This window comes from Ambystoma mexicanum, chromosome 5q, assembly GCF_040938575.1.
Source record: "Ambystoma mexicanum isolate Mex_15411 chromosome 5q, UKY_AmexF1_1, whole genome shotgun sequence".
NCBI lineage: Eukaryota > Metazoa > Chordata > Amphibia > Caudata > Ambystomatidae > Ambystoma > Ambystoma mexicanum.
The window spans coordinates 1,237,450,927-1,237,463,982 of NC_090933.1; the positions used below are offsets into that span (position 1 = coordinate 1,237,450,927).

Sequence of the window (13,056 nt, forward strand, 5' to 3'; positions counted from 1 at the left end):
AGGCATACATTGGTATCCTGGCAGTCCCGGCTTAAACCATTCAAAAAACTGGATATTCAGAGATATATCATGATCATAATCTAATTTAATTTAATTCTGTCTTAGAAAAGAATTCCTTTTAGGATTCCCTTACAGTGCATTGTAGTTTTTATAACACTTTCTCAAATCTCATACAAGCTACCAAATTCAGATTTTCCAAAACAAGTTTGACAAACAAATCAACTGTGGCTGTTTTTTTATTCAACAAATCATTTCGATGACATTTATTTTCAGCGTTTTAATTAACTTCATAATTGATGAAATCGGTTTCATTAAAATGTATTTTCTTGATTAGTCCCAGATATTAATTGGGTGCTTTGTTGCAGACTTAATCCATTTCACTAGAACTCAGGCTCTACAGTGTCTAATCACTTCCATATGACAATTCTTATGTAGGATACACACTTATAGGCACAGGAGCTACTTCCATCGGACAGGGTATCTACAGTGGATACTTTGTTTACACACAACACCTGAAAATAAACCTGTCAAATGATTTGATTGTTTTCAACACTGTGCACTATGTTTCCAGCAATTGCCATTTGCTGGTCCATTTATAGGTAAACTGAGTAGTTACAGTGATTACAAATTTCTAATTTTTAAACCCCTACATTCTAATTTTCATCCAGTGGGCTTTTTATTGTTTTCAATTTAGGTACAGTTCCTATTTTATCTGAAAGCCTAAAGGTATGTGAGCCAGCATGGCTTCATTGTGTATGTTCAGTAACACATAATCGGTTAATAAGGGTACTAAAAGACTTAATGACTGAACTCTGCAATGGTTAGCAAGCAGAAGCAATATGTACAATTTGATGAGTTAATTTTCTGAATCATTAATCTTGTTCACAAAAGGCAATAATTCATCTATGTCTCATGCCTCTAGCAACGCTGATTCACTTAATGGTTTGTCAAGCTAATCCTAAACAAATCATATGCCACATTCTGGATTGCTGTGAAGTTATAAATGTATTTAAGAGGGCACTGGTAGTAACCTATTCTGCATAATGCTGCATAGAGAATGTCTATACTGACCACTCTCTAAGTTGCCTTGAAATCCATAAATGCTACGCAGATCAGGAATCATTTGGTTTATCCAAGTCAACATATTTATAGATCACATACTGCAGGATGAAGGATTGGTCCATCAAGAAAGCCTTAGTTCTGAATCTCCCGACATATCTATATCAAATGATGTCCCTTTCCTTCTTCTAAATTTCAAATGAAGACGGAAACCAATCCAGTTAGTGTGAGGTCTTCACATCGCCTGCGATATGATGCACACCATTGGGCTTCGGAGTCATGATGCTGGGACGTGTGCTGTATTGCACACACTTGTAAAGAGAAATTATAAAATTATAGTCCATTCATATTATCTGTATACACAATTTGCTACTCATTCGGGACTTGCTGCCCTGTCCATATTCCTCCATGGGATTCCTTTTCAGTGTCACCACATCTGGAGACATCCAAATATTCTCTTCGACCTACCCTAAAAGGCAATTCCAACCACCGTACCCTACTGTGCGGGGAGCACTTACAATAACACAGATACATATTCCTAGCTTTTTGGCACATACTTTTTTTTGCTGCCATTTAATGCACCGATGAATGGCTAATTTAATTCCTTTAGACCAGGGAGCACCCCAGACTAAATTTTTTTTTTTGCCTATTTTGTGGGCTAGCTTATTTGTAGGTCTTCAGATTGCGACACTGCAACCTTTTCAGTCTATGCTCCTGTCAAAGTCTGCCTTGGAGAAGGGCACTGATGAATCCTGCAGACACTGCCAAGTCTATGTATCTGTTTTCCATTCGGGTGGCTGCAGTCCCGCTGTTCGCTGTTCTCTTATTGCACAGATCTGAGCTACAGCAGAAGACGGTGTAGTGAGTCGTAAATTCAATCGTTTTCTTACACGCAACAGCGCAGTCTTGAACCACACTTTCAGGTCCATCAAATGGATTACCTGGAAGAGAAAGATTATCGATGAATGGCTTGTTTTACCTACAACCATTGTCAAATCTTTTTAGCAAAGTATCTCCATATCATCTATCATCCTCGACCATCGTCATTAGATTAGAGGCTGACAGGGATAATCAGTACTTCATTTAAGTTAGGTTGAGTTGCACTATACTGGAGCCCACAAGCGCACACGCAGATTGCAATGATCGTCACAAAAATAAAAGCAAGAAGTAATATGAACTTGTCAGGCTATTATGTTCTACCAAAACACACCTTATTATTATTCCTTTCATTCCTTACTTTCAACCCAGAATGCCCACAAAATGAATGGCCACAATTACAACAGCAAAGTCTTTGGTATTTCTAGGTAAAATAAATTCACTCTTTTTTTAATTTTTACATTTTTTTTATATTTGTATATGGTTACACAGTAACCTTTACAAAAGATACACAAGAATAATAGAAAATTGATAAAAATTACATCTCAAAAACAATTTCAAGAAAAATCATTTCATATATATTCCACTAAAACTCCAATGCGACTCAATTAAACTCAAACTGTCCCCCACCCTTACATTAACATGGATTTCCCAGAGCCAGATCCACAAACAAAATAACCTCAACAAGATGCAAAATTTCTGTTACCTATTTACAAAGCTTCAATATGATTTCATATTTTACAAAAAGCCCTCAAAAAGTGCACCACAACAATCTGCATTTTCAGTCTTTTGCCAGGGAGCATGTCTAACCACAAACACTCTAAATCTACGATTGCAGTATTCTCCACAAATTTGCTAAAACAATTAATACTCTCCATTCTTAGGCCATCACCTATTCACTCTACAAGCGTTAGAAATCACATGACTTTGAATATGTTAGGAGGTTTTCATGTCAGAGGAGTTCACCATAACTGAACGCGGTAAGCCACATAGGTGTTATTAAGGTGAAAAAAGCTTTATGCAAAAGGTTAGTGTGAGACATCTATGATTGAGGCATCTCACACTCAAATAAATCTGTGAAATAAGCGGATGCTCCTGATATGAATATAGAACATTGGGCGTTCTAGACCTGATGCAGTATTCCTTACAAATTTCATTGATAGCCCCAAATTTAATCCACAAACATTTAGTAATGGAAAAATGTAAGGCCTGGAGGATAGCTCAGGGGCAATGTGCCTGCGGAGCAACACAGGTTCGATCCCTGGTTCCACACTTTGAAACCTCTGGGTATTAAGCGCGTTATCCCACCCTCCCTCTTGATCCGCCCTCCTTATTGATCCCACCCTTTCTCCTGATCCCACCCTCCCTCTTGATCCCGCCCTCCCTCTTGATCCCACCCTCCCTCCTGATGTCGTCCTTTCTCTTGATTCTGCCCTCCCTCTTGAACTGCCCTCCTTGATCCCACCCTCCCTCTTGATCCCACCATTCCTCTTGATCTCGTCCTCTCTTGATCCAACCCTCCCTCTTGATCCGCCCTCCATCTTGATCCTGCCCTCCCTCTTGATCTTGCCATCCCTCTGTATCCTGCCCTCCCTCTTTATCCCGTCCTCCCTCTTGATCCCACCCTCCCTCTTGATCCCGCCCTCCCTCTTGATCCCACCCTCCCTCCTGATCTCGTCCTTTCTCTTGATCCTGCCCTCCCTCTTGAACTGCCCTCCTTGATCCCACCCTCCCTCTTGATCCCACCATCCCTCTTGATCTCGTCCTCTCTTGATCCAACCCTCCCTCTTGATCCGCCCTCCATCTTGATCTTGCCATCCCTTTGTATCCTGCCCTCCCTCTTTATCCCGTCCTCCCTCTTGATCCATCCTCCTTCTTGATCCTGCCCTCCTTCTTTATCCCGCCCTCCCTCTTAATCCCACCCTCTCTCTTGATCCCACCTTCCCGCTTGATCCACCCTCCTTTTTGATCCCGCCTTCCCTCTTGATTCTCGCCCTGCCATTTGATCCCGCCCTCCCTCTTGATCGCTCACTTTGTCTTGTTGCGATGATTTAATATGTTGTATGTGAGGGCTCTCTATAGTTAAAGTATAAGGTACAGATAATTTTGAACTATTGGAAATTTTAAATGGAAAATGTTGAACTGGCTCCTTTGTTATTCACATCAATAACTAATTACTAATTAGTAATTCTTACTAATTACTGATTTACAAATAACATGTTTGGGAAACCAAAGAAAAATGGATACGATCAATATTGGGCAGAACGCAAAAGTGTTACAATGTAGACATTTATCAAGCATTCAAATGGTGTAAAACTATAAAATATTATTTAATTAATCTAAAAATACTGATGTCCATTCATACCTATTCAGTTTGGGCTGACCAAGCGAAATGATGTAGCCAAGATTTAAACAAAGAAACACTTGCTCTTGTGGTGCTTTATTGTGAATTATCAAAGGAATCAAGAGAGCAATTCCTGTTAAAACCTGGCGCACATGGCACGACATTCCCATAAATATGATTGAGTCTTGCCAGGAACAAAACCATCACTAAGTCCATCATACCCTATCTGATGGCCATAGTAACCAACCGGCATTACTCCCAAGCTTCATTGCAAACTTCCGTACCAGAGCTTTCGCCCTCCTCGCGGGCTACTGTGATGCTTATCATCAACAGGTAGGATGACTTCATTCTCCCCCCTCCTCTTTACCCAAGTGAAAGTCCATTCTGTTTACCTCTAATGACACCCAAAATGGACTTGTCATCCCACCGCGTGAGCACAACTCACTAAATGCCACCCTGCTCAACCCCAGGTCTGGTGTGGCGCTATGAGATATGTTCACTGCACAGTAGTTTACCGATTATAGCCACAGGGTTTTGCATCCTCCAAAGTATCCATATAGAATACAGAGGGAGGACCAGGTAGGCAGAGGTGCAGTAATGTAACTATTTAAGGTGGATTTTCAGAATCAACCCTGGAGATGATTCTGAGAGGCCATCCTGTTATACTAAACGGGGAAAACACACTTAAGCATAGAAAAACTCTATCAAGGTGGGAGACTGGATATCAAGGCCTCGACTAGGACGTGGGGGTGGTGCATTGGTTCAAAGGGACACACACAGAGCACTCCAATAAATCAGGTTAGACAGTAAAGTATAAACAATACAATATATACTAGACCTGCACACACTCTGTAATGAACGTAAATCAACACTATGCACATATTTACATTCACCAGTGCTTTACCCATAAGACAGTATAGTTCAAGTAAGAAACACAAGGAAACCGTATGCAGTAAAGTATGTGAAAAAAACAAAGTAAAACAGGAACAGTTAGAATTCAAAGTAAGTACTGAGACAAACAGTAAATCAACACTACATTGCCTGGGAAATGGTTTCCTTATATGGGATTTCCAGTCGAGAGGGCAAGAAGAAGCTCTAAGGACAAGATGGCCAAAAAACAGGTTGGGTAATGTGTGGTACAGCCCATTTGAGTATGTGGTATTCAAGTTTACATTATGCTGCAAAATACCAACGTGTAAGCTAGAAAGGTATCCCACACTCCTTTCAAGCTGAAAACATGCTTAAAACGCAACAGCGATAAAACTGAGATCCTGATTACTGGTCCACCAAATGCTGATTCCTTCTGGCATTCTGATGTTTGTCTGGAGTCACTGGGACCCTGCCCCCAGTCCCTTGGTTAAGAGTTTGGGGGTTAAGCTTCCTCCCCTCAGGCTCTAGAGAAGGGCAGAATGCCATAGTTTGTAGATCAAGATTTCTGAAATTAAAGCTCTTGAGAAAACTGCTGGCGTTTGTGCCTTCCCAGCTCAGCACAAATGTGGTCACACCCAGTATTGCAGGTGCACTGGATTACTGTAACAGCATCTATCTGGGCCAATCCGACTTTTCTCTCCTCCATCTTCCCTGTCACACCAGAATAGGTCTCTAGACAAGTCCAGTCTGTGAAAGCTTCTTCCAAACGGGTAGACCCCTGCCCCTCCAAAATCATCAAGTACAACATTGACTCACTAGCTCCAGCCTTGTCAGACCTCTGCAACCTATCCTTCACCACTGGAGTCTGCCTCACTTCTCTTAAGCATTCTCTTGTGCACTATCTGCTTAAAAAACCCTCTGCTGACCCTACTATTACGGCTAACTATCGCCCGATCTCCATCATTCCTTTCCTGGGCGAACTCCTGGAGAAGTTGGCTATCTCTCAGTTTGCCCTTCACACCGAATCTGTTGGTTGTCTCCATGACCATCAGTCTGGCTTTAGAGCATCCAGAGGCACGGAAACTACTCTTCTGAACACCTGTGAACACCTGCTCTTATACCTTGACTCTAACTCTCCCTCTGTCCTTATACTTCTCGAACTCTCCTCTGCTTTCGATATGGTAAACCCCACATCCCGATCTCCCATCTCTGTGAGACTCTGGGCATCACTGATCAAGCCCTAGTGTGGCCAGCATCCATTCTCTCCTACTGTTCCTCCCAAGTTGAACTCGGTTCCTTTCTCTCCGCTATCCCTCTCTCTACTTGTGGTGTCCCCCCAGGATCCAATCTATCCCCCTGGTTTTTCAATGTCTACATGTCCACTTTGGCCCACATGATCTCTGCCTTCACCTCCAACTTTCAGTGTTATGCGGATGGCACACAGCTCTCCTTTAGGCTACCCTCAGACTCTTCCTGCTCACCACTCATCACAGACTTTCTGTCCGCAATTCAGTCCTGGTGTGCTGCAAATGATCTCTGCCTTAATGCCAGTAAGACAGAGATTATCCTCATTGGGACCTCTGCTCCCATTTTCCCACTTTCACTCTGGCCGACCACCCTTGGTCCTGCACCCTCACCCACTAGTGAGGCAAAATACCTGCAGGTCCTCTTTAACTCTACTCTCTCCTTCTCTTAGCACATCTCGGACATGTCCAGAAAGTCCCACTACCAGATGCACCTCCTCAGAGGTATTCCACCTTTTCTCACCTTCCCCCAGAAGCTCACTGTCTCCAGAGCCCTGGTTCTCTCAAGACTGGACTACTGTAACAGTCTCTTTCTGAATCTTCCTACCTCTACTCTCTGACATCTTTAACCTATCCAGAACAGAACCATGAGACTCATTTTTGGCTTCAAGGCCAGGGACCGCATCTCCCTGGTGCTGAAATCCCTCCGCTGGCTCCCAGTGGCTGCAAGGATCAAGTCCAAGTCCCTCTGCATAGTCCACAAGGCTTTCTGGGGCTGGGGCCCTTACTACCTACAGCGCTCCCTTCCTAAATACTCTCCCTCCATAGCCATCCACTCGGCCTCCTCCAACTCTGCGGGTGAGCTGTTTTTCCAAACAGAGATTTGGGGGTAGATCCTTATCCTCTGCAGGTGCCTCCCTCTGGAACAGCATACCTGCCTCTCTCCGTCTTGAGCCGGACCTCCTTAAATTCCAGAAACTCCTCAAGACATTTCTCTTCTGTACCTCCAGAGCCTCACAGGTCCTAGGCTCCCCCGCCAGACCTGCTCTTGCCTCCTAACCTCCCACTCTGCCTTGATTTACTGCACTCAGAATACGTTCCATGAGAATGGCACCCACTCTGCACTTAACCCTGGCCTCTGCTGGACTGGGTGCACTTGTCCCCCCCACCCCTCCCTTGCACTTCTGTCTGCGCACTTGCACCACCTTGAATGGACTAGGCTTAGCATGTTTGTCTGTCCTGTCCTCCTCTATCTCCCCTCCCTAGCTGGTTATGCCTGCATGCATAGGTGCATTGATGACCAACCTTTTTTGTCTTGTATGTTCCTCTCCCGCCCCCCACCCCATTTTTCTCCCACTCTTTGTCACACACTTATACTAGTAGAAATGCCCCGGCCTAGTATGCTAATTATTGCTGTTAGATCATTCAGAATCTTCAAGGCCTAAGAATGATGATGATATCCCCTTGTTCCCTTCCCGCCTTGAAGCGCTTTGAAGCACTTCACTTGTGTATAAGCGCTTTACAAATAAATAATTACAATTACAAATCAGCTACAGGTCTTGTAGAATTCTGCTGCACGTCTGGCGCTAAATGCCCCTAGTCGGGGCTCTGCCTCATTGCTATTGACCAATCTCCACTTGCTTCCAGTGAAAAGCCGGATCAAATTGAAGGTACTTGGTATCTCTCAGCATGCCTTTTTTGATACTGGGCCTGCTTTCCTTCAGTCTAAACGTATCCTCTATCTCCCTACACGAACTTTACGGTCAACTTTGGCAATCCTGCTGGAAGTTCCTCGCTTCCGTAAAGCCTAGGCTGGTGGGAGATCTTTTTTGCTGTTGGCCCCAACCCTGTGGAACTCCCTTCCCACAGCTCCCTTCCCATGCAAGAGATCCCGGATCATCTGGGTTTTCATAGAATACTGAAGACATTCCTGTCTTAGTCTGCTCTTCTGCCCTGCTTTTCCTGGTGAACATTTTATTTCTGCTGGTGGTTAGCGCCCAGATTGCCTTGTTTTGCGCTTTACACATTATTTTACATTACACACATTACATGAGAGGAACATAATTGTTAGTAAAAATAAAAGAAAAATGCAAAGTAACCCTATTTCACCTCATTGTATGGTGATGCATGCAGCTTAAAATAACAAGGCATTTCATAATAAGAGACAGAGCCCCCTGCACTGATGGCCACAAAGACCAATCGATGCCCCCAAAATAGATGTATTTAAGTTCCAAAATAGATGTATTTAAGTTCACATGTGTCACATGTAGGAAAATTCCAGATTGATGTTTTCCTCTTTTTTTCTGCCTCATTAACTTGTGTTTCAATTTATGAGAACAGACCCACCTCTTTTATGAGGCCCTGAGAGTTAAGATAGGAGCGATCACAGAATTTGATCCATTCAAATGTATGACAACTACCTCTACAGAAAGCACAACCCGTATCCAACGCTGACAGACCTATTTATCGGCTTTCACCCAAATGCTCTTTCAGGCTTGAATCCCAAACACAAGTCAGAAACAGGTAATATCTGGTTCTAGCAACTGTAGCCCTCACACTCTTAGGCAGGCAGTAGCAAAGGCCATATATGGCCACATATGACCATTTCCGCATCCCATTCACTCACTCATAGGAACACTGTCTAGTCATTGGACTGTGTAATATTTTACACTAGCAGGTCTACCCGAGTTTTGCACTATAATTTCTACTTCAGTTCTAGTTTGAAGTGTATTTAATGAGCTAAACCAATGGTTCTATGTAGACAATATTGCTAGTCTTTCCTGTAGAAGCTAGTGTGAACAAATTGTCTTTTTTTCAACTCTGGAGCAAGTCACATAATGCTGACCATGAGAAACACATGTTTATGAGAAGTGTGGCAGACTGGCACTGTTGCTACCGTACCGCCATACTAGGACTTCTGCTTGCGGGTGCCCTTGCAGCCACCTGGTCTGACCAAGTGGCTGTACCGGCACCCGCGAGCAGAACATGATGGTAGCAATCATACCGTTATAAACGGTACCGCTGCTACCATCCTCCCCATTCCCATTGAGCCCTATGGAGGCTCAAATGGGAATGGAGGCATACAGGCTCCGGCACCCGCGCAAGGGGAATCACCGGGTCCGCTGATGTCAGAATGGCCCGGTGATTCCCCTTACACGGGTCCCGGAGCCGGATGCGATTTTGGAGGTAGCCTTGCTGGTAAAACCACCAAGGCTACCTCAAACCTCGTAATGAGGCCCATGAATCCTGTAAATCGGTTCCAGCTACTTTGAGTTGGAGCCTTGAGATTGCCCAGGAACATTGTTGATGTCCCGATCTACAGCCGAGGCAGCAGCGACCTCAACATAAGTGCCGTACATGTAGGGCTGAAGCATGGAAGCTTGAAGTGCCGTACCCGTACGTGTACAGCTGAAGCATGTAAGCTTCGTACTGTTGAGATGGCATACATTCAGCAACATCCTTGGGAAATAAAATTTCTGTAATTATCTCGCGAGAATTGCCGCGATGTAACAGACAACGTCATTGCAGACACTACTGAAGAGACATGCACCATTTCCTGTTACTGCATTACTACAAAAGTACCGTTTTGTGTCTCCCGCATGACTTCAAAAGTGAGTGCCGCGAATGTTATCTAGAATGCTGATAGTGTGGAAAGTTTTGGATCAATGAACTGCTGAACTTTAGGAACTATGCTATGTGGCCTCTAGAAGTTGCTACCACTCGCCCTCGCAGGGCCCCCTGTGGGTCGTCACTGGCGCTGCAGCTCTGCACATTCTTGCGTAGTGGCCTGGTGTGTTGCACCTCCCACATACCATTGACTTTGCGGGGCAGTCCTCAGCGTGCGGTAGATCGTACCTGCAGTACTGGCATACTGCCGGGGCGCCCTGGGCGGGGGATGCATCTTGGCGCTTTTGGCTCCACCAGGACTTTGACGGGGTGAACTTTCCTAGGGCGAAAGCTTCTTCCCCTTTACTTGGGTGTACCGCTGTATCCATTTTCGCCCCCCTGCTTTCTGCTAGTTCCAATACCCTGTCAGTGTCTAGGATTTGTCATTCCCGGTTCCCGCATGATTTGCCTTCGCAACTTACTTGAAATACATCCTTGTATCTGCTGGTTTCTGCTCATCACTTCTTCATTGTCCCATCTGCACGTGCTTGACAGTTGGAGCAGTCATGCACAGAACTGGTCTAGGGACTCATCGTCGTGTTGCTTTTCGCCACACATCACGAACCTATCAAAGTCCACATTCGAAAGCAGAATTAAGTGATTCTGAAGAGCAACCTTGACGGCAGCATATGTTACCACTTGGATGTTTAGTGATTTATAGATGCGTAGCACCTCAGTTCCTGCTGTGTACAGCAGCGTTCCAACCTTTGCATCGTCGTCGTCTTCCCCAGTCGCTCTGAAGAACATGTCCAGCTTCTTAATCCATATGAGCCACTAGGCCCCAGCTTGGAGGGTGGGCCTGAAGTGTCGAACTCTGGCATGGGTGCCAGAGTGCCATGCTGCCGACGTGCCACTCGCACAGGTGCCGCTGCTTCATCATCGTGTTCACTCATCCTCGCAGGTCGCACAGGCACCTCATCCACGTGTATGAGGCCGCAAACCTGTTTGTCTTGGGCAGCACTTCACTGCTGAAGGAATGTGTGCAGCAGTAAGTTTCCAGCCCAGCACTGGTGACCACTGACCTTGATGTCCTTTCTGCGTAACACTCAGGATCCTCTTCCAGTGACCCTCTTGGGTTGGGCCTTCAGGCTGGGAAGACTGACTTCTTTTTTTTTTTTAAAATGTGGGCCCCCAGGGCCAAAATCGCGACTCTCCTGTCAGGAGAACCACGCGCGTTCCAAAAATTGCAAGTTTTTCGACCCGTGCGCAGCGCACGAGCACCCTCACGGGCCGGAACTGCTCCATGAGCGGATACAAGGCAGCCGACCGTATCAGCGTCGGATTACGGCTGCGAAGGAGGAAGGATTGCAACACCTTGCAGATCGCAACAGCGTCGCAATTATACTCCTACCACGAGCCGATGTCCTCGTCGCCAATGTTAGCATCCTGGAGTGCCTCGGGCCGCCTCACACATACACACACGCACGCATTCAATGATGGAGTCAGAGACACTTCTGTGCTGTTGAGGTCCCGGTAGCAACTGCCGTTCCGGACGCATTTATTATTAATGCGCATTTGTGAGCCCAAACGAGGCTCGTGCATGAATATACGCTTGTCCCACTGTAACAGAGGGTAACTACTAGTGCCCAAATATGAGAAGTCACACTTCCCGCTTGTAAAACAATTACACTCTACTGCTTTACGCTGTGTGGTGGGGAGACTCAATTAACTGCTCAGTGAGTGGGGGGTGCCCAATGTGGTGAAAACGGACAATGGGTCCCCGTTGAAGAGCCACAAATTCATGAGGCCTGCAACTCACCTTGGTTTCCAACACCAAAAGGTCACACTTCTGTGGCTGAAAGTGTGCTTCAGGTCCACCATCAAGAGAACCGGACAGAAGGTGTTCATCGACCCGGTGCCGTTCCCGCAAGCCCTGTGCCAGATGCTGAGACGCTATAGCAATACCCTGCGTGAAGCCACTGGGAAAACCCTGCTGTAAGTCATGATCCATTACAAACCTATGACCTGCCTCATATAATTTGAGGACCACACTGAGGATCAAGACACAGAGATCAGGGAAAAGGATTCAAAGAGGAAGAGAAAGGCGAAGCTGTGAGCAGATCGCTGCAGAGGGGCAAGAGAGATACTGCTACTGATTGGAGTGGAAGTCCTTGTTCACCAAAAGCAGCAATGGAAAACCAACACACGATACGATCCACATCCCTTTCAGGTGGTTGAAGTCAAAGGATCTATGATCACTGCCAAAAGGGAAGGTTGAGACATTACCCACAACTTTCTTCCGCAAACTTCATGCTCTGCCTTCGGAAACTGAAGATCAGCGGCGGTGTGAAGATGGCCAGGCTACTGCAAGGGAGAGGGACTGCTGGGAAAGCCCTGTGCAACCACCAGAAAAATAAGTAATGGGTCCAGCTGAGTCTGAAGCTGGAGAGCCCCTGGAACTGCAAGGAAGACGCTAACAGATCATCAAGGAGCCCCAGAGACTTATCAAGCAAATGTGAGAAGTTCCATAAGTAGGGGGGAGATGTTGTGGAGTAACTGCGGGACACTGGGCCTAATTACAATGTTGCTGGTCTGGAAACAGGGGTGCCGGTAAGCTCACCGGCACCCCTGAGTCTGCCGGCCGTGGCCACTCTGCCCGACAGGTCTGATTCTGCCGGGCGCAGCAGCCACAGTAGGCAGACCGGTCACAGAATCTCTGCCACCATTAGCAACAGTGCTGGTGCTTCCATGTCCCCACTTCCATAGAGTCACATAGGCCTCAATGGGAATGGGGACTTACAATTTACCAGTGCCTGACTTGCCAGGCCGCTGCACTCATAATGAGCCTGTGGCACCGGGAAGTCAGACACCGGTAAATTATTACGGGTCCGGCAGCAACCGAACCTGTGAGACCCACTGTCACCTTAAGAGGAGGCTGACCTCAGGGGAAGGGAAGGCACATGGGTGGTGGGAGGAAGGGGAAGTTAGTCTGTACGTGTAGGGAATAAAGAAAGGTTGAAGCAAGCAGAGGCTCTGTGTGGTTTATAGTATTGGGGG

General features: G+C 45.8%; 1 protein-coding gene across 1 annotated transcript in view; it reads right to left on the reverse strand.

The window, feature by feature from the left end:
• Positions 1-220: 220 nt before the first annotated feature.
• The window catches only part of LOC138497971 (ly6/PLAUR domain-containing protein 2-like), a 188,418-nt gene continuing 175,582 nt past the window's right edge, over positions 221-13,056 (reverse strand). Inside the window, exon 3 of the mRNA XM_069621744.1 lies at positions 221-2,000. Coding sequence (XP_069477845.1) covers positions 1,777-2,000 — 224 coding nt within the window. The 3' untranslated portion in view covers positions 221-1,776. The remainder of the gene's footprint in view (positions 2,001-13,056) is intronic.